This window comes from Lepidochelys kempii, chromosome 5 (genome assembly GCF_965140285.1).
Source record: "Lepidochelys kempii isolate rLepKem1 chromosome 5, rLepKem1.hap1, whole genome shotgun sequence".
Lineage (NCBI taxonomy): Eukaryota > Metazoa > Chordata > Testudines > Cheloniidae > Lepidochelys > Lepidochelys kempii.
Window position 1 is genome coordinate 56216215 of NC_136384.1, and position 22527 is coordinate 56238741.

At 40.6% G+C, this 22527-nt stretch overlaps 1 protein-coding gene across 1 annotated transcript in view; it reads left to right on the top strand.

Annotated features, from left to right (window-relative positions):
- Positions 1–22527, top strand: part of RASA1 (RAS p21 protein activator 1) — a 118322-nt gene that overhangs the window by 58693 nt on the left and 37102 nt on the right. The window contains exons 9-13 of the mRNA XM_073344424.2: positions 9484–9562; positions 10493–10613; positions 13028–13184; positions 15056–15143; positions 20594–20671. Of these exons, the coding sequence (XP_073200525.1) occupies positions 9484–9562; positions 10493–10613; positions 13028–13184; positions 15056–15143; positions 20594–20671 (523 nt within the window). The remainder of the gene's footprint in view (positions 1–9483; positions 9563–10492; positions 10614–13027; positions 13185–15055; positions 15144–20593; positions 20672–22527) is intronic.

Sequence of the window (22527 nt, forward strand, 5' to 3'; positions counted from 1 at the left end):
ATATTTTGTATAGGAAGAAATTGAAAGATTTGTGCAAATCCTGGATACATCCCTCCCGGATCTGAGAACCCTTTCACAATCACTACTTTCACTTAAATGCAAATATTTTTAAGAGGTCTAATTTTTTAGAATTTATTTACTGTTGTGATATGTTAAAGGTCATCTGGGGCTCTTCTTTTCATTGAAGTATTTGATTTGTTATCAGTACTTCAATATATCTTTCAAAAATAGCCCTCAGTTCTACAACTGTAAGGCAGTTTGATCTTTAACATTTTATATTTGTTGGTTTGCAATGTCTGTCAAGTGTATGCAAAAAAGATCCATTTTAAAGGTGATCTGTATTATGCCTTAATGCATTGCAAAGTCAGGGTCATGGTGAGTTAATGACTAAACTTGGTCATTTAAAAAAAAATTAGTTGTAATTTAGCCAGGAAAACCAAAATGAGATTTTCATTTTTTGACATCAAGAGATGGGACTGGAAGCGCCAGAACTTGCCTAAACAGTCTGGTGTGTTTCAAACTCCAGCAGCAACCCAAAGGTGATTTGGGTGGTAGATGGAAAAAGAATATCTATCTTCACCCCTTCCTCTCTGCAAAAATAAAGTAAAATATGTGTGTGTTGCATATTGCAGAAGCAGCCGGGCTGAGAGGGGGTAAGGAGCTGTCTGTCTGCTGGACTCTCTCTTCTGTTACGCTGCAGAACCTGAACGTAGCGTCTGCCTGGGTTACCTCAGTTGGGGTTTCCTCTGGTCTTACAGCAAATGTTCAATCTGCTGCTATACGAAAACCTCAGTTTTATCTTCCTCAGCCCAATTTTTCACCCACTGGAGGAGAGATCAAATTCGCCTTCCTGTTAGGATCTTGAGGGAATGGCTTGATTTCTTTTCTAGTGATAGCTCCAAGTGCCACCAGGAGGAGAGCACATGCAGCCCCAACAACTTCTGCAGTCTTTGTAGGTGAGATGAAGACGACATAGCAGCAGAGACGCTTCGCTATCTTCTGATGAGTGTCCATCTTTCACTTATGAGTAGATGGAGTGGGAAACTATGCTTTCCCCCCCTTCGCTCAGGATAGCCGCTGACTAGTGAGGAGGGGGGACACGGTTGCTTTTTTTCCTCCACTCCATATCTCTCTTTGGTTGTTGATATTCAGGTGCTGCTTCCAGAGGTGCTACATGCTTCTGGCTCTACTCTGTGCTCAGAATGTAACGTATGAAGTTACTTGAGCTGTAAAAGGAAAGAAAAAGGGAAACTTAGTGATGAGAACCAAAACTGCCTAAATTCATTTTAATAAAAATGGAATTGATAGTGAGGTTGGTGAGAGTACAGCAAACTTTACTTGAATGTTTCAGTCATCTTTTGAGCAGTAGAACTTACAGTAAAGTAGTGGAGCACATCAAGAATGTTCTCCTTTCGTTTATACATAAATTTTCACTTCAGGCCCACTAAAATAGCCTGCCATGCTTCTTTCAGCTCTCTACTCTCAGGTATCTGAATATGTTCTGGGGTGACAAAGTTACTCCTGCTGCATAATAACAAAGGATCAGAATCTGCCTGTGGAGTTAAGGAAAACGCATATGTCTTTCTTTGTAATCTTACTTTGTATCCCACAAGTATAAAATATTGACTGTTGCAGAAGTACTTTTCTTGCTTTCATAGATTAATTGTTCCAGTCATGTCAGTGCATCATAAAATATCCTGCAGAATAGAAATTCTGGGATTACTGGAGAGGGAATGTGTTCAACATTCAAAATTTCTTTGTAATATCCCCCAATTACTTTTCAAATTTGTGTTGCTCAAAAAAGACAGCATAATTTTTCTTCATGTTTGTTCTTTTTAAAAAAAAAAAATGTGTGGGAAGAGGGAAGGACGACTTATGCACCTTCACCCTCCCAAATAACCCTCTGTCAACAAGCTTTTGGCGTTCCCTTTCTGTGTCACTTAGTATTTTATGTATCTTGGTAATAATTGTTAAATACTTTTGTAATGAATAAAAACCTTCTTTACCTCTCCATGCAGCTGTGACTCCAGAATCCTTTATACGCTCTCTTATAAACCTTCTCAAATTCTTCAGTTTCTTATAGTACAGTGTCCAAATTTTTGTATAGTACTCCTCATCTGGTAAGGTTTTACCAGTCACTTACTGATTTAATTTTATTATCTCTCCTGATTTGTACTTTTTCTGGTACATTTAAGTTTCAGCAGTATGTTTGCTTTACTAACTGCTATTGGAGAGATGTTAGTGTTCATTCTGTCTCCCAGACCTGATCAATGTCTTGTAGTGTGTGATGGTTCATAATCTGTTTCCTAGTCACATTTAGTTTACGTTTTTACTCATTAAGTAACTTAGACCACCTGTAAACTCAGATTCCTGTATCCTGATCTCTTCAGACATGTACATTCATAAATTGGCAGTGTCTTGGTTGCTCATTCCATTGTATTTGTCTGCTTTAATGATATGGTAAATATATGTTGGTCTGAGTGAGTCGTGTTTGTGTTACCTGTAAAAGAATCTCTACATTTATGTAGATAGATAAAATAGAGTCTTTGTATGATGGTCTCTTAATGACAGTGTTGAGTAGCATTAGGAAATAAAACAAGTTCTTCTTTGAGTAGATGCAGACATGTATTCCACTTAGATGTGTACGCACCCGGTACCCTGGAGCTCCAGAGCCTTTTGCCTGGCATTATCTGTAGAGGGGTGGCACTTGTGGCTGTGCCCTCTCCCCTATTCATATGAGGTGGTGCCACCCTGATCTCTCTCTCCCACCCCCCACCCCTCCCCAGTTCCTGCTCACTGCCCTGGTTGGAGTCGGAGCTCTATGTGGTTGTAGTTTTGCAACCTTGCATTTAGTTTTAGCCTAGTTTGTTGTATATAGTTAAGTTGATAGTGTTCCCCAGTGATACCCTCACTGGGGTTTAAACATTGTACTTCCAGTGGAGGGGCAAATCCCCAACAGCGACCACCACATGTGGTGCTTGCTTTGTCTTGGTGAGGCCCACCTTAAAAAGCACTTGTTGACCTGTAGATCATTCAAGAAGCAGACTCAGGTGGCATGGAAACTTCGCCTCAAGTAGCAGCTGCTTGAACAGGCCATGCGGTCTGACCTGATACTGAGGCCCTCCTTGGGCTGAAGATCATCCTCGGGCTTGGAGAGCACTACTGCCTCTTGTTCTGGGGCAGGCACTTGTCCAAAAAGGCAAAGGAGCCATTCTTTATTGTGGGCACTGAGGAAGAGATCTCATAAAACCAATCAGGACCTCTCTAGGTTGCAAGGTGACTCCTTTGCCTCCTCCAGGAAAAGCGTGGACTGGCTTAGGACTGGTTTCGGTGTTTAGGATGGCATGGATCTGACCCTTCTCCAGTACCGAGTGGGAAGGACAGAAACCCCATACCATTGACTCCAGTTCCTGCTTCCAGGCATCCATTGATTCCGGTACTGATGAGGGAAATGCCAGTACTGACTGTATCTGCCGTGTCAATGTACCAGGCTGCAGCAGACCTGCTCTGCCTTTGTGTCCCGTCCTCGCTGCTGGTCCAAGACTTTGCAAGGCTTGCGCCTTTGGCAGCCCCTCCTGGAGAAACTCTGCTTGGATTTCTGGGGATGTGGCTACGTAGCGTAAAAGGTCTTGGTACACCTTAAAGTCCCCCAGAATAGAAGGAGAGGACGAACCAGGCAGCACAGCATCGTCTGTTGATGAGGACAAGGGTCTTAGCTGATCCAAAACTGGAGCTCGCTCTAGGGGAGATGTAGCCAAAGGGAGAACTCTGGCTGCCACACAAACTGGTGGATATTCTACAGCCCCCCATCCCTGAGAGAGTGGCCCTCCCAGTCAATGATGTGCTCCTCAAGCCAGCGAGAGCCCTGTTGAGTACACCAGCCGCAGTACCCCCAGTGGCTAAGCACATGGAAAAGTGCTTCTTTGTTCCCAAAGCAGAGATTTGAAGGATTCTATTCCTATTCAGCCCTGAATTCCCAGGGATAATGGCAGAATAGGTTCAAGTCTACCCCCGAGGACAGAGACTCTCCTCTGGTCAGGAAGATCTATACCTCATTGTCCCTACAGATGAGGATCGTGAGTCAACAAGCTTTGCTGTCCAAGTACGATTTCCTCAATAGGTCAGCCATGTCTAAATTTGAGAACCAGTTGCCAAATGTTTCCATTCTCAACCTCAACAAATTAATCAAGTACGTAAGATTCCACGTGGTCACTCTATTGGCTGTCCTATTGGTCTAGTTGAGGTTGCAGGGCCTGTGGTTGGACCAGGAAGCCTCACTCCATATCAGTGTGCTGGAACTTTGAGGCATCCACAATGCATGTCATGTCTTCCAGGACTGTATCAGACACTCAGTGGTTCACATACTCACTGACAATACCACCGCAATATACTATGTGTACCAACAAGAGGGAGGGCATTCCAGGTTACTCTGCCTAGAGGCGATCAACCTGTGGCAATTCTGCATCGAAAAAGACATCACTCTGATACAGTCCACTTTCTGAAGGCACAAAATCGTCTTGCATACCATCTCAGCAGGGTTTTCATCCTGAGCTACCCTTTCATCCCTGAAGGCAAGCGTCCTCCGGGTTGTCTTTGCAACATGGGGTATCGCCGCGATTGACCTGTTTGCCATGAGGGAAAACAGAAAGTGTCATCTATTCTTCTCTCGAAGGGGCCTCAGCTTGGGCTCCCCCTCCAACACCTTCCACTGCAGCTGGCAGTTTACCCTTCTGTACACCTTCCCCCCTATTCTGGTCATTCCTCAGGTCATTCTCAAGCTCAAGGTGGATCCTCAAGTCAAGCTCATTCTCATTGCTCCAGCATGGCCGAGGCAGTGCTGATTCTCAGATCTCCTTGCTCTGTTGGTTCAACCTCCTATTCCGCTTTCTCTCCACCCTGACCTGCTCATTCAGAATCATGGCCACACCTGCCATCCTGTGATCAGCACCTTATGGCATAGCTGCTGCATGAAGAGGAAGAGTTGTGCTTGGAGGCTGTCCAACAAGTCCTACTCAACAGTAAGAAGTCCTCCACTAGGACAGCCTACTTAGCAAAATGGAATAGGTTCTCAGTGTGGTCCTTGGCCAACAGGGGCTTCCATCCAGGATATCTTGGAATACCTGTTACGTCTTCAGAAATCAGGCCTTGCGCTCAGTTCTCTGAGTGCATTTGGCAGCAGTATCAGCATTTCATCTCCCTATTCAAAGGAAATCAGTTTTTCCAATGTTATGGTGATGAGATTTCTGAAAGGGCTTCTCCATTTACATCCGCCAGTCTGAGAACCGGTTCCCCTGTGGAACCTAAACATGGTTTTGACTGCTCTAATGGCTCTCCGTTCAAGACCTTTGCAGCCTGTCCGCTGCCCCTCCTGTCTCAGAAAACCGCATTCCTGATAACTATCACATCTGCAAGAAAGGTGTATGAGTTGCAGGCCCTCATGGCTGAGCTGCCTTACACTCAGTCCTCCAAGGACAAGGTAATGCTGCAACCACACCCAAAGTTTTTATCCAACGTGGTCTCTCACTTTCATCTGAATCAGACATTTTACCTGTGTTTTTCCCAAAGCTGCACTCTTCCCCGGAAGGACAGTGCCTCCATGTTCTGGATGTCTGGCGATGTCTAGCCTTTTATCTAGACAGGACTAAATCGTTTCATGCTTCACCTAGCCTGTTCATGTCATATGTGGACTGCATGAAGGGGCAAGCAATCTCTGTACAGACCATCTCTAGATGGATAACATCCTGTATTAACAAAAGCAACGAGGAGTCCTTATGGCACCTGAGAGACTAACCAATTTATTTGGGCATAAGCTTTCATGGGCTAGAACCCACTTCATCAGATGCATGGAGTGGAAAATACGGGAGCAGAGATGAAAAGATGGGAGTTGCCTTATCAAGTGTGAGGTCAGTCTAACGAGACAATTCAATTAACAGTAGGATACCAAGGGAGGAGAAAAAACTTTTGTAGTGGTAATGAGAGTGGCCCATTTCAAACAGTTGACAAGCAGGTGTGAGTAACAGTAGGGGGAAATTAGTATGGGAGAAATTAGGCTTAGGTTTTCTAATGACCCAACCACTCCCAGTCTTTATTCAGGCCTATTTTGATGGTGTCCAGTCTGCAAATTAATTCCAATTCTACAGTTTCACATGGGAGTCTGTTTTTGAAGGTTTTTTTGTTGAAGAATTGCCACTTTTAGGTCTGTTATTGAGTGACCATGGAGATTGAAGTGTTCTCCTACTGGTTTTTGAACGTTATAATTCCTGATGTCAGATTTGTGTCCATTTATTCTTTTGCGTAGAGACTGTCTGGTTTGGCCAATGTACATGGCAGAGGGGCATTGCTGGCACATGATGGCATATATCACATTGGTAGATGTGTAGGTGAACGAGCCCCTGATGGTGTGGCTGATGTGGTTAGGTCCTATGATGGTGTCCCTTGAATAGATATGTGGACAGAATTGGCACCGGGGTTTGTTGCAGGGTTTGGTTCCTGGGTTGGTGTTTTTGTTGTGTGGTGTGTAGTTGCTGGTGAGTGTTTGCTTTAGACAGCGCATGAAATAGCTTCAGCTACACCACCTCAGTGGATACAGGCTCACTCTGTGAGAGTGCAAGCAATGTCGATAGTGTTCCTCAGTGACATTTCCATACTAGACATTTGCAGGGTGACAACGTGGTTATCCATACATACGTTTATGGACCACTATGCTACTCCGCATCTTCCAGAGCAAATGCAGGCCTTGGAAGGGCAGACCTGCAATCCCTATTTCAGTAGACTCTGAGCCCCGCCCCTCCTGGATGGGGTACTGCTTGTGAGTTACCTAAGTGGAATACAGGTCTGCATCTACTTGAAGAAGAAGAAGAAACACTTACTTGCTGTAATTGTGGTTCTTTGAGATGTGATGCAGACATGTATTCCACGACCCACCCTCTGTTCCCTCTGCATCAGAATCTACTCATGGGCTTTCAATGAGAAGGAACTGAGGTGGGTTGGGGCACCACTGACTCATATAGCAAGTGGAGGGGACATAGCCATGAGGCGTGAGTTGCTGTCCCTCTACAGGTACTGCTTGGCAAAAGTTTCCAGCTCTGGTGTGCTGGGCCCACACCCACCTACGTGGAATAAATGTCTGCATCACATCTTGAAGAACCACAGTTACAATAAGTGTCAGTTTCTTTTCACAACACTCCAGCTTGCAAAATTCTAATGAGAATTTATCAGCCTTAGCACAAAATCTACTCGACAACTCTTACAACAATAAGAAAAAATATTAGTGGCCTATCATTTACTGAATCTGGGTGAGTGGGTGAGTAGAATTTTGCAAGACTGCTTTATTCATTGTTGCTTTCATGACAAGGAATGCTGTTTACTGCAGCTCAACACAGAGTAGTGCATAATGATCTTATCATAGTTGGTGAGATGATGGTAAAATGTCATTTCTGGAGTGCAGAAAATATTTTCGCTATATTTCATCTTAATAAAAAGTGAATAGTATGACATTTTTAATAAGTCAGGTGTGACACAGGGACCTCTAGGTGCAAACTGGCAGAGGGCTACAGGGGTTAGTAATAGTTAAAAAGTTAGTAATAGTACCAGAAAGGTCCCATGAGATGAGCTTTAGAATAAAAATGTAATCCACACTAAGCAATTTTGTGGGAAATACCCTTAAGCATCAAGTATACACAATGCGTTCCATTAACTCTTGAAATATAAAACACACAATACCAAATGGAGACACTTAATGACTCTGAAATGAGCAATGCACAAACTAGCTTATGAAACCTTACGCATATTCTGTTTAGATTCTTCTACCTAGTCCATTCATCTGAGAGCCTTATGCACAATTTACATTGGCAAGTGTAATGGCCAAAGATTCCATCACATATGCCCTGATGAATGTATTTTCATATACTTCCAACTAACAATACGTATTAAAAATATGTTTGCTAATGTATTTCCGATTTAATTATTTAACTGTTTTTATTTTCAGGTTGATATTCTGTATAATAGGATGTGCTAAGAATCCCTACATATTGTTCATGTCATTGCACTCTAACTTAAATCAAGGATCTTTCAATAAGAACTATGCATAAATAAGTAAAAGAAAGTCAAAGAAATATGTTGAATTTTAGTTTTCATCTATCACCACCTCCCCATCCTAGATTCTTCAAAATACAATTTCAACCTGATTCCCTCTGGTAATTAGAATGCAAGCTTTCCTATAGAGGAGTTCTGCTGATGAGTATTTAATTTAACATGATTTCTCAGTGACATCTAAGTATGAGCTGTATAATCTGTGTTACGGACCTTTTCTATTTCCCATTCCCACCCCCTAGAAAGAAATTGCTTTGCACAGTGAAGTGTCTCCCCTTCCCCTTCCCTAGTGATGATGAGACTTAGGGCTTGGCTACACTTGCAAGTTACAGCGCAGTAAAGGAGCCCCGGGCACACTAGCTCACTACCTGTCCACACTGGCAAGGCACGTAGAGCGCTCTGACTGCGTGGCTACAGTGCTGCTGGTACTCCACCTTGATGAGTGGAATAACATTTGCTGTGCCCTCGCTGGAGCCTGGCGGCGCCAGTGTGGACGAGGTGTTGCATTGCTGCGCTCTGATCAGCCTCCGGAAACGTCCCATAACCCCTTAAGTCAAGTGCCCACTCTCGTCATTGCTTTTGAATCACTGTAGGAATGCGGATATGCTGTTTGAAAGCTCCATTTCTGACAACCAGCATGCTTATCTGCTCCAAGACAAAGCAACCATTACTGTGGAATGCTGTGTGTGTGAGAGAGAGGCGGGGTGAGAGGGGGTCTGCTGCGGCTTCTGAACTTACAAGACAGCAAGCTGACATGCTCTCAGCTCCCCAAAAACTTACTCTCTCTCCCCCCACATACACACAACACATTCCACCCCACCCCACTCCCATTTGAAAAGCACGTTGCAGTCACTTGCATGCTGGGATAGCTGCCCACAATGCACCGCGCCCAGTGCCGCTGCTAGTGCCGCAGATGTGGCCACACCGCAGATGTGGCTACACCAGTGCGCTTGAAGCTGTCTGTGTGGACAGACTGCAGCGCTTTTCCTACTGCGCTCTACGAAGGCTGGTTTAACTCAAAGCGCTCTACATCTGCATGTGTAGCCATGCCCTCAGAAAATTATTGTTGATAAAATAACAATTTTCAGCCTGGCTGAACAGCTGTGAATGTATTTGCCCTTACTTATCTTTGAGTTTTCTATGTCCTCATCATTTAGCCTTTTGAGCAACAGTTTTAAACTCTGTAAGACTAGTTTAGGATTCTAATGTATTTTATTAGCAGAACTCAAAAATGTGATTACTTACTCCTGTATTCTGGCTGATAAAAGTGAGATCACCTTTCTTAGCATGTGATTTTATTAAAGATTTATGTGAGAAATTTAATGTGTGAATTTTATGTTGGAAAAAAGACTTATAAACTTATTCAAAGTTTATAATTTTTTATTTTAACAGTATTGCTGATATCATTGAGCACTACAGAAAAGAACAAATTGTTGAAGGATATTACCTTAAAGACCCTGTCCCAATGCAGGTGAGATATTTAGTGCCACACAATATTTCTAAAGAGTGTGGGATTTTTAGAGTGAAGACAGTACTTGGCCTAACTGATATCAACTAATTTATAATTTAGTTAGACACTATTACAAATGGCAGAGACAACAATAATATCAGAGTAAAGATAAAAACTAATATTTTCTCTTAGGTTACATACTGTCTAATATATTTAACATGCTTTTTGGCTTAGCTGTTCTGGCTTTTTTCTGCACTATCCTAGTCTCACATCTGCTTTCATTTACCCCTGCATTTAAGTTTCCTTATTTTCTGTGAATGAGCATTAATGAGAGCGAGGGTCAAAATAGCTGTATTTTGAAGCAGATGTATTGTGGAGAAGAACTGTGCAATCTTCCTCACCCAGACCTGTTGAGGCTTTTTAATTTTGACTTGTGCACCCTGTTTTTTCACCGCTAGGCTTCTTTAGATTTCTTCCTGAAGTACTGAGACTCAATGTCCTTAATAAAATATGTGCAGTAATGAACAAGTTTTAAAACGTTATCTAATGTAAACTTTGAGAAAACATTCTCTGTATAGGAAATAACTAAACTGTGTATCATTCTTTCTATTTCTCTATACATACATAATGAGACAGACACACTCCATGTGTGTTCCTTAGCAAGTAGGAGCAGGTCAATTTTTATTTTCCATCTTTCAGAATAATTGTCTGACCACATAAACTATTCCACACTAGTCAAATGTGATGTGCTATAAATGTAGGAAAAGTTACAGAGGGAATGTTAAAAATGACATCCTGAAAACTGATCAGTCCTTTTATTAAAGAGCATAAGATTACAAGAGATATTTGAAAATAAAAAACATTGGTAGGAATATTTCCATTTGCAGCATTATAATCAATCTGATATTTCCGAATTGAAAAATACTGATGGCTGTTATTTTTCTTTACCAGCATCAAGAACAAGTGCTTAATGATACAGTGGATGGAAAAGAAATCTATAATACAATTCGTCGAAAAACAAAGGATGCTTTTTATAAAAATATTGTCAAAAAAGGGTATCTTCTGAAAAAAAGTAAGAACATTTTACTTCTAAGTATAAAGCAGTCTCCTGAAAATTAAATTACATTCTTACATTTTGATAACTTCTTCAGAATTACTTGAAGAAAGCAGACTGTGTGTACAGCATAGGGGACTTTATGCTGGGAAGGCAGGGAATCTGAAAAAAGATTTGGGGATCACAGTGGATAATCAGCTAAACATGAGCTCTGAGTGTGATGCTGTGGCCAAAAGGGCTATTGTGATCCCTGGATGGATAAATAGGAATACAGAGTTTTTTCTCAGTTTCTTGTACATAGTTAGCTAGTTATCTCTCTTCCTACCTTGTAAATAGTCAATTATTAGTTAGAAAACCTATTTATTGGGTCCTTTTTTTTTTTGCTGTTTCAAATTTTAGTCCGTTCTGTGCTAGGTACCAGAGATATCCAGACTTTAAGAGCTGTGTGTCATATGGGGTGTCTGTTCCTGTTGTGGGGTTTGACGTCTGATCCCAGCAGTGTCGCCAAGTGGCAAGAATCCATGGCCGATCCGCCCAGCCTGTGCTGGCCTGTGGTCGGGGAACCCTAGCCTTCCCTGCTTCACCGGGTTCCAGCCCAGTTCCCTATGACTGGCCAGTTGGCTTTGCGGCCTAGAGGGCAAACACTACCAATCTTTCTCCTTGGTCATTTGCTACTATGTTCTCAGCCCCCTCGAAAATCACAAACGGGGTCGGCTTATGAACTCTTGGGGGAGTTCTCGCTGACAGTAGTCCAGAGGCTCTTCTCCTTCAATTGCAACTCTCGGTTCCTGTTCTTCATGGGGGCTTGCAGCAGGTTCTGGTCCAGGTGGTGTGGGGATCCTGCAGCCTTTGCAGGAGTTATCAGTGTAGGACTGTTCCCTTGCACTGTCTGTCCTGACTGAGCTGGACCCTTCCGTTTTGAACTTCGCCTCCATTGCAAGCATGCTTAGCAGGTGCGGCTGCGTGGGGCCTTGTGAGCCCAGAGCTGCTTGTTAAGCCTTGGTTCCCCTATGTACACTCACATCACACCCCCACATGTGCTGTCTTTTGTGCCTTGGTGAAGGACAAATTAAAAAGGTGAAGTTTCTATTTTCTCAAGAAAATAATGCAGCTTTTCAGAGACCTTTGCTGCAAACAGCACTTCATGGAGCAAGCTACGTAATATAATACCCAGTTTCTGAATACTTGTAGTGTGTCCAGAGTCCAGTACTTTATTTATCTTTATTATGTATTTTCAATCAAAGCACGCATTAAATTGAATTGTTTGCAGGGACAGTGCCTTAGTTTGCAAACTGTTCAGATCTAATCGTATCTTGAAACATGGACCTCTTTGTCCATTGACATGTATGGGACTTTATGCAGGCAGCCCTTATGGCTTTGCTGAGTCCCATTGAAGTCTCTGAAACTGCACAGGGGTCAATTTGAACATATCTGATTACATGATTGGGACCAAAAGTGGAGATTTAGATTTACTATTGTGCAAATTTGAGCTCTTTTAGATACAGTCTGTAACTGTAAAATCTGTGTTATCTGGCACTTTACCAATCGGAAAGCTCTAAAACTGACATTTCTGATATCTCCCAATACAAATCTTCAATAGAATTTCCAGGTGTCCGGTTTTCAACTGGAACACCAGGCCAAAAAGGGACCCTGGTGGCTCCGGTCAGCACCACTGCTCGGGCAATTTAAAAATCTGGTAGATGTGGGGCCGGCAGGCTCCCTACCTGTCTCTTCGTGGCTCCCCGGAAGTGGCGACACAGCCTTGCTGCTCCTAGGCAGAGGAACGGCCACAGGGGCTCCGTGCCCTGCCCCTACCCCGCCCTGAGTGCTGGCTCTGCAGCTCCAATTGGCTGGGAACCTTGACCAGTGGCAGCTGTGGGGGCAGTGCCTGCAGGCGGAGGCAGCGTGCGGAGCTGCCTCGCTGCACCCCTGCCTAGGAGCACCAGACACATGTCACCGCTTGCGGGAAGCTGCCAGAGGTGAGCACCGCCTGGATCCAGCACCCTGAAACTCCTGCAATGCCCAAACCCTCTGCCCTGAGCCCCCCCCAACCCAAACTCCCTCCCAGAGCCTGTGCCCCTCACCCCCTCCCGCACCCCAATGCTGAGCCCCTTCCCACACCCAAACTCCCTCCCTCCATTGGTAAGTATAACTCTTAGTTAACCGGATTTTTGACTAACTGGCACTCCTCATTCCCCCAACATGCCAAATAACAGAGCTTTTCCTGTACTAAGATACACTAACTTCATTTCCAAGAAAAGTTTGTACTAAATGTTTAAACTGCTTATTGTTCTGTTTTGAAATCTGGCAAAGCAACTTTGTCCTCTTCAATTTTTAACTGTAGTGTTCATTAAGACTTAGGAAAAATTCTGCAAAAGATTACAATATGTTAACGGGACTTCTAACTGCTTTTTTGTTTGTTTTTTCTCCAGGCAAAGGAAAGCGATGGAAGAATTTGTACTTTATTTTAGAGGGGAATGACGCCCAGCTTATTTATTTTGAAAGTGAAAAGCGAGCCACAAAGCCCAAAGGTTTAATAGATCTCAGTGTGTGTTCCGTCTATGGAGTTCATGACAGTCTGTTTGGCAGGTAAGATAGTAGCTTTTAGTTCCCATGTCTGCAGTTGTACACTGTTTGAATATTACAGTTTTATAAGTATATAACTTCATTTATTTCCATATATTTCTCTTTCAACAGGGCAATAAATTAAACGTGTTGGAAATTTTAGAACTCTTAAAGTATCAGAAGTTTCTAGTGTGAAGTAATAGGCAGGATAACCACTCAGGCTTTTAGATTAATATATTAACTCAACATTGAGTACACTGTGTGTTCCACCCATCAAAAATGGAGCACACTGCATTCATTAAAATGGTAATAGAATAACGTCTGTCATATTATAAAATTTTGGATAGAGACCAAACGTTGTTGAAATTGCAACGAAATGAGCCCTCTTTTGTTCAGACATCAGCTGAAAATTAAGATAGTTAAAAACTAGTCCATTGATTTTTAATTTTCAAGTAGAAAAGCTCTTTTGATGTTAAACCAATATTGAAGCAGAATGAAAGCTAATTCATAAGCAAAAATTGATATAATCCATTTTTGGGAAAGATGATAACCACTAGGAAGAGATTAAGAATAACAATCAGCTTTGCTTTTGTTTTAACATACCAGGTACATGATGCAGAGAACACATGCAGTACTGAGTCAGATACCTAGCAAAGGCCTAGCAAAATATTTGTGTTCAGAGGCTGCTACTCACAGGAGGTCGTGGTGATCATAGTGGTGGCCAGTAGTAAAAAAGTTAAGAATTGTGGGTGGGATTTTTAAATTGAATTTGTAAATAGCAAGAAATGATTCTTAGCATCTTTTTTGTTAATCAGTTATTAAAAATGTGTTAAAAAACAATTTTGTGTTATAACTTGTTGCTTACACCAAATAAGAATAAATACATAACCATAACATAATCCATTAAAATAAGGGATTTTTTGCAACCTGGAACCCTGGCACTTCAGCCACAAATGGAGTAGCAGCTATGTGACCACACATGAGATGGGGTAGAGGGCAGAGTAGGGTCAGGTTACCATTTTGCCTAAATTATTAAATGCATTCTTTAAATAGACTTTTAATAGCAAGTTATTTGCTATCAGAGAAAAACTGGACCATTGTGACAAAGAAGATAGTGTAAATATACAAGAATAAAGAAGTTTGTTCGGGTGTATTTAAAGCTGTCAAAAAAGTTGTATGATACTATAATTGAGAATGTGTGTGTAGTCATATACGTAAATTGTATTGAATTGATGTGCATGTACTGTAGCATCAGAGTAAAGGCTGTACATGCAACTTAGCTTTTTCTTACCTAACATAACTTCATAAGATTTTTGAAAGAGAAAAGAAATTCCATAATATGGAACTACTTGACTAGATGCCAACATTGCACCATATCTCATGCAGCATTGAAATGTCCATGGGGACAGTTCCACATCTTCTTTTACCTTACAAGATGACATCTCCACATTTTGTGCTATATAGCAAAGTCATCCCTACCTGCATGTGCAGTGCAGTCTATCTTTGTCCTAAAGGTTCCTTAAATGTTTTAAAACATTAGTTGTACTGCATGCAGGTGAAGTACGATTTTTTTTAAAGGCTCATAACTCAGTGAAATCAAAACATGTTTTCACTTGAATGCTCAAAAGGTATTTTTCTTCTATCTCTGTGAAAATTCAGCTTCCTATTCCCACACACTGCAATGCTACAGCTGTCCAAAAAAATGGAAATTTTTTGAAGAAAAAATGATTGTGTTTTTAATGCTGTTTGTATTCAAACAACTGAACTGTGTTGGCTCAGATTTTCCAAAAAATATTTGTATTTTGCCAGAGATCAGCAAGCAAAGCAGTAAGTCAGTAGTGTGAAGATGTTACTCTTTGTTACTAAAACTCTTGTTTGATTTTTTTTTTTTAAAGGCCAAACTGTTTTCAGATAGTAGTTCAGCACTTTAGTGAAGAGCATTACATCTTTTACTTCGCAGGAGAAACTCCAGAACAAGCACAGGTAAGAGGCTTTGGCATATAAAAGAAAGCAAATTTTTAAATAAGCTATGCGTGTTTTGAATTAAGGTTTGTGGTAGGAAACAAGTATGCTACATGTAGACAGTGACCGGTATATAGAGCTTTTTGAAGCCCTGTCCATTGTCGTAACTTTTCAAACCCATGGGTCAATAGTTTCCTTACAGACTTAGGCCTGGATTCTACAATGAGAATTTTGTGGGCACAGGGTATGGTTCTTATTGCAGGATCAGAATCTTCACCCCATCTCTGCCTTGGGGTTAGCACCTTCATACTCACGTCCTTTCCCTTGAGTTCAGAAAAGCAGCTCCGCTTGGTGGGAAAGGACTTGAGTGCTGGTCCTCTTCTCCCCACCCCAGCCCTTCTTGTTTGTGTGTGGTGGGGGGGGTCCTTCTAGTTCTCATGAAATACTGCTATCCCTGTAATGCCAGGTGTGTGTTTTCTCTGATTCCCCAGTGCTGCAGGTTGTCTCAGAGATAACAGAAAGAGGTAGCAGCAGTAGGACAGAGCCATGGTCTCCTCTCTTGGCCTTTCAAGGATAATGCCTGGGAGCCAGGAATTAATGCACCAAAGGGAGAGGAAAGAGGTGACAAGTGAGGCTTAGGGAAGGTAAAGGGGGACTGTTATCTCAGTCTCCAAAATATGGGTCTGTCACTCCTCACCCCCTTGTCACCCTTCAAAAAGTGAAATCAACTCCGCGAAAGAATTAATTACTGCTGCCAGCAGCGATGTACTTTATACAGTTTTTCTGTTTACTTTCTTTAATTTAGTGTGATTCAAAACCTTATTATGTGTACTCTTCCTTATAGCGCTGTGGCAGTTAACTTTGTTTTTATTTATTGTTATTCTTGCACCATTTTAAAATATTTTTCCATATTCATATCCTACAATAATGCTAACAAGTCTAAAAAGGCAAAAAAACCCTAACAAAATTCCCTTTCTCTAATGACACTTGAAAATGGGTTAGAATTCTATAGTTGCACACAATCAAATTGAAACTTAATATATTTGACTTACCAAGAACACCTGACACTTTCAATAAACTGTAAACTTTCTCAAAATGTTAAGTACCTAATAGTATTAAATATCAGTAGTATGGCTTGCGGTAAATAAAACTACTAGTGATGATAATTTTCAAGAGTTCAAATTAAAATCTACATATGTGAACCTATAATAGTTCACTCTTTTTACTATGTTTCAGCTGAAGTTTCACTATATACTTCCTGGAAAGATTTTTATTCCCTTTTCTTACGTGCACAGTACTACATCATGCTACGTGTGCATATCTAACCTTGTAGAAAAAATGAGAAATAGTATCATAATGTAATTAAATACACTACTGTAAGGCATCCATGCAACAGATCAGAGTTGCTCTTTTATCTTAAATTTATCATTTCCTAACTTTTGTGTGTGTATATGTATATAAATAAAATATAGCTGGAAGGTTGGATACTACTTTAACATTGCATTAATATAGCTAGTTATTGCATTTAACTACCAGAGGTGTTTAAAGGAGTGAAGAGAAAAAGAATCCCAGTCCTGACAGGCACTGTTGGGTTAAGCTTTCTGGTATCCATCAATCTGATTAGTAAACGTCATATTTAGAACCCTCTAGACTGAACATACACCCTTCAGCCAAGGAGCAACTGATGCATTGCTATTTTGCAGGCTAAAGACCTGATCCAATGCCTGTTGAACTCACTGGACTTCCTACTGTTGACTTCAGTGTGCATTTAATGAGATCTTAAGTACACATTTCCATACTTGCTGTGTGTATTAAAACTTGCAATCTCTACATACATTTACAATTTGGAAATAAGTTGTATATACACATGCACATTGCATGTATGTAATGTAAGTGTGAATGTACTTATTTGTCGTAAAAAAATATTGACAATGAGATGTTTATTTTTAACTGTTTTGTGTGGCAACTGACATTTCAGTTATTGTAGTGGGTAATGTTGTATTATTATATATTAATGTTATACTGTATTGGAAATGGCATTTTATAATCTCTTAGTAGTTTGTTACTTGACCTATCTGTAGTTTTTACAAACTTTAGGGGGCAGAGTTAAAGTTTGGTGAGTGAGATGTGAGTGAGTGAGGAAGGACAATATGGCATTAGGGAGCAGATGCGATCCTTTAGTTCATTTTCAGACATTTTTTTTAAAATGCAATTTTTTTTTAAATAAGGCAATTGGGCGGGGGGGGGGTTAGTTGAACTTCATAAATACATTTGTAACTTCAACTCTTTTAACTAAAATTTTTGTTTGAGTTTACCTGTTAACTTTTTTTAAATGAGTAACAAAAGTTTGTCAAGTTGACACGAAAGGTCTGTAAGAGGGGAGGTCTGCTGTGGCAGAGCTTATAAGATATGCCAAAGTAGAGTCTCCGGCAGAATTTAGCATGTACATAGGAGAAGAGGTATATCTGCATGAGAGATAGGGATGTAATGGATGGTGGAGGAGAGGGGGGAAGAGGCTTTTCTCTACACTGGACAATTTAAAGTCTTACATAGAGAAAACTGTAAGCATTTAAAGATTATATAAGACTACAACTCCATTTCCCTGTTCCTTTCCTATTCCTTCATTCATCCAGAACCTCCCTGGACCACAGTCTCCTGCATCTTCATTCATTCCTTCCTCTCTGCCTCACCTGTTTTCCTCTTTCTTCTATTCCTCCCTCAATCCCCAGTCTCAGAGAGCTTCCATATGTCAAGATTGGGGAGCATGGCTCTTCATGTGTCCCGATAGTTTGTCTCTCACGGATCCCTATCCCATTTCTATTCACCCTCTTCTAGACTCATGTCCCATAACATTTCCTCTTACCTCCCAATCATGCTTTCCCTCCACTCAGCACAATATTAGCAACGTCAGTTTATAAATACACTTTCAATTAAAAATAGCTGCTATAGCCCAGTTCAGCAAAGCACTTGAACATGTTCTTAAGTGCTTTGCTGAATTCGAGCTTATATACATGTACAAATATACAGTATACAAATGTGGCCTTGACTGTAGCAGCAGGTAACTGTGAAGGGAAAGAAAAGGAAACAAAATCATGTGTTCTGCCATTTTAAGGCACATATACTATTACACCATGTTTCTGTGTCCAAAGCTACATTGGAGCCATGACGTCTTTCAGCCTGGCTCAGAAAGAAAACAGAACAGCAAACAAAAAATGTCTTGCTTTAGCTAGAGTTGGGGGGATCTTAATTTATTATTTTGTATGCAATATAGTCCTGAGTAAGCAAGATGATCAGTTTTCCTCAAGAAATAAATTTACCTCAAAATATGATTTTTTTAAAACCATGAACATGTGAAAATTGGACTGTAATGTAAATTTTTATCACCTTAATTATAGTTGTACTAACAAGTCTACTATAACAGTGACATATAATTTTTTAATATTTTATTGCTTTTGCCCATAATTTTCTTGAAGTACTAAGACATGACGATATTTGGGCTAAAGATGAAAAGAAATTATTTTAAAAGTATGCTGACCTTAGAAGAACCTGCTAAGCAAACAAGTAAAATCATAACACTTTATGGTGGTTCTCCACTACCTCTTTCCCATCCCACTTTATTCAGCTGCAATGTTTATGATTTTAACATCTGTAATTTACCTTGGAAAAGGGCGTTTACTTGTAGGACTAAGAAATTAATTTTCCTTTTCAGCAGTTTCCAAAGTTCTCTTATTTATATATGTGGATATGATATAAAATTAAGAATATTAATCTTTAGAAAGATGCTTTGTGAATAAAATGAATTCTAGCCACATGCAAATTTCCATCTCCAATCTTGACCACAATGGCCATTGCCATGATGAGTAGAATGTATGTTGTGGCACTGAAGTTGGAGAGGTTCTCCTATGACTGGGAAAGGACTGAAGTGCTGTATTTAATGGATCTAGAAAAGTAAAGGTAAATTATATGCCCTCTTTACCCCCACAGAAATGGATATAATAATTTGTTAAGGTATTTCAGCAGCTGTGGTTGACTCTACCTACAATGAGAAAGTTATTACATCTTCCTATGGAGCTGTAGTCTGAAAGTTTTTTGCATTATGGAACGTTTTTACAAGAAAAGAAAGTGATTAGCAAACTTGTTTACTTGAGAACAGCTGCAGTGTACTTTAAAATGAGTATTATGACAATTACTTCTGCCCATATTATGTGTCAATATTTTAAACATATGAAAAATAATCAAAGGGTAAAAAACCGAACCAGCCTTTTTAATGGCAGCATTGTATAGCACTGAGATGTTGCTAACAAATATCTACTTGCGATATCTAATTATGCAGATTGACTGCTAGTCTAAAGGTTAAATCCCTAGCTGCACTGGAACAGAGTTCATTACAGATTGAGGAGATGGGACACAAAGGCCAGCACACGTTTCACTTGCAATCCTTGGACTGTCAGGGAACCAAACTAGTCCCCAGCACAAGTTAGAGCAGTCTGAGGGCTTCTCCAACTCTTGCCCCTTGCAGGGTATGTCTACACAGGGATAAAAAAAACCCATGGCTGGCCCAGGCTCGCGAAACTCATGTTCAGGGGCTGAAAAATTGCTGTGTAGATATTTGGGCCCAGATTCTGGGACCTTATGAGGGAGGAGTGTCCCCGAGCTTGGGCTTCAGCCCAAGCCCAAATGTCTACACAGTAATTTTTAGCCCCACAGCCTGAGCCAGCTGACCCAAGCCAGCCATGGCACTTTTATCCCTGTGTAGGCATATCCTGAAGGGCCATTAGGCTGGTGATGACTGCCCTCTCTAGCACCCCTCTCTGAGGGAGACCAGGAACATGTGGTGTAGAGCCAACTGTGGTGGCTTTATACCTCCCATAGATATCCCTCTGAAAAGGGAATCCCTGTTTGCCTCTTTAGGGCAACTTTTATGGTTGAGCAGCCAGAGTCAGATGAACAGGAAGCTGCGGATGTTTCCTTCACTCTTTTTCTTCAATCAACTTCTTTTTGTGTTTGCAGTATTTACAGCTAGAAATGAGTCTGCAAAACTGAAATACTGGGGGGGAGGGTCAGAATTAGAGCACTATACTTGGCATGTGGGTTTTATTTACTCAGAAGCAATCGTGTTTTGCTTTATTCTAAATACGGTGTGTAATTTAATACAGTACGATTAGAGTGGAAAATTGGTAAAGGTCACACTATGTATCTATTATTAATGCTTGGTATATCTAAAAGGGAAAATCCTCCTGATTTGAAAATGCTTTATGCAGTTCAGATAATGAAGAATATAAATGTAGCTTTCATTCCAAAGTAAGCGATTTTGGAATACTACATATAACTTTTAAACTATAATATGTGAAAACAAGAAATTGACTAAATTAAATATTTGAATAGTTAGACAATTTGTCAGACTTATATCGACCATTCTTTGAGAAGAATGATAAGACTTCATTTGGTTTGAAATCTTGTGTCTTTTATAGGACTGGATGAAAGCTCTGCAGACATTTTGCAATTTACGGAAAACCAGTCCTGGGACATCTAATAAACGGCTACGTCAGGTGAAATTGCTTAGATATTGTAGTTTCTCTAAAACTATATTGGTCAATCTTAGTGTTTTACTTTGAGACCTTTGTAAATGATGAATTATATATCTATATGTATGTGTGTATATGTACGTGATGCAATATTTTGTTAAACCTGCTGTAATAATTTATTCTTCAAGAATTGGTTGAAGCTTCCATATATGATAGAATAAAACACTTTATGGGCAGGCTTCAGGTTTGTTGCTCGGCGCTAAGGTCTGATCACCAGATAAAGTTGGGTAAAATTTTCAGAAGTGCATAAGTCCCATTTTCAAAAGTGACTTGTAGGTACTTCTTGTGTTTGCCATTTGCTTTTAAATGTTAAGTCTAGAAGGCAGCCATCTGCCACTAATACTTCTGTTCTCTTGAGCTTTGAGACAAGTACATAATGAGTCAAAATAGTCTTTTTTTCATCTTAATTCATTTCATTCATTGGATGAGAATACTGTCATGGGCAAGAAATTGGCTCAGAGATGGAGAACAAAGAATAGGCATGTTAATTTTCTTGACTACTGAAGGTTGGCAGTCAGGTGCCACAAGGTTCTGTATTAGGAATGGTGGTGTTGAATATTGTAATTATCTGGGTGGGGTAGGGAAAAAAAGGAGGTGAGCAGTAAGGTGGCAACATTTTCAGGCAACACAAAATTGTGTATTCATTAAGCTCAGAGAAGATTGAGGTACTTTTGCAGGACCTAACTAAGCTAGGTAAATGGACAACATTATAGCAAATAAAATTCAGTGCTGTCAAATGCAAAGTAATGCACATTAGAAGGAATAATTTGAACTACTCATTGTGAGCTCTAAATTAACTGTAACTGAAAAAGGCATGGCCAACATTATTCAGTAGCAACAAAAAAAGCAATGAAAATGTTAGGATGCATAAGGAATAGACAAAAACTTCCCTAAAAATAGTATGCTATTTTGTACGTTAGTGGTACTTACCTAGAATACTGTGTTTAGTTTTGGTTACCTTATTTCAAAAAAGATAAATAGTATATCAGAAATAAACAGGGGAGGGAGAGTCCAAGAGAGGTGACAGAGGAATGTTTAGAGAAAAAAACTTACATATAAAGTATGTGGAAAAAAATGGGACTGTTTATAGAGGAGACAAGTAAGTTGGGGGGGGGCATGATAAAAGTGTATAGAAATCATAGATCAGCAACTTCCATTTACCATTTCTCTCTGCCAGTTAGCATCACTCACAATCTGAGAAAATGAAAAAATTGATGAAATTGAAAGACAGTTAATTTAGAACTGAAAAAGAAATACCGTTTATACCACAAATAATGAATATGTGGAATTCACTGCTACAAGATATCAATGAAGTCAAGAGCATAGTAGCATTCATTGAATACCTGTTCCTTGGCTTAAGCCATCCTCTGAAATTAAGAAATTTTCCTATGGGCCTGTTATTCCATAATTGTTTGTTCTTCTTCGCCTGCTTGCTTATATCAATTCCAGTTAGGTGTGCGCCCACGCTGCATGCACGGCTATCGGAAACTTTTCCCTAGCAGCTACCCGTCGCGCAGGCTGTGGAGTCCCTTGGAGTGGTACCGGCATGGCACTCTATGTACGACCCTGCTGGCCCGACCCTCCCTTCAGTTCCTTCTTACCACCAGTGATGGTTGTTAGAACAGTGGTCTCTTGCTGGCAAGTGTCCCACTAATCCCTAGCTCTTCTAGTTAATCATTCTCTCTTAGTTGTTAATTGTAGTCTTTAGCAGTTGGGAGGAATTCCCCTCCAACACATGCCACTAGGTGCTCCGGAGCGTGCCGTCCCAGGCCTTAAAGCCTGTAGCTCCTGTGCCAAGCCTATGCCCATGGGCAACCCCC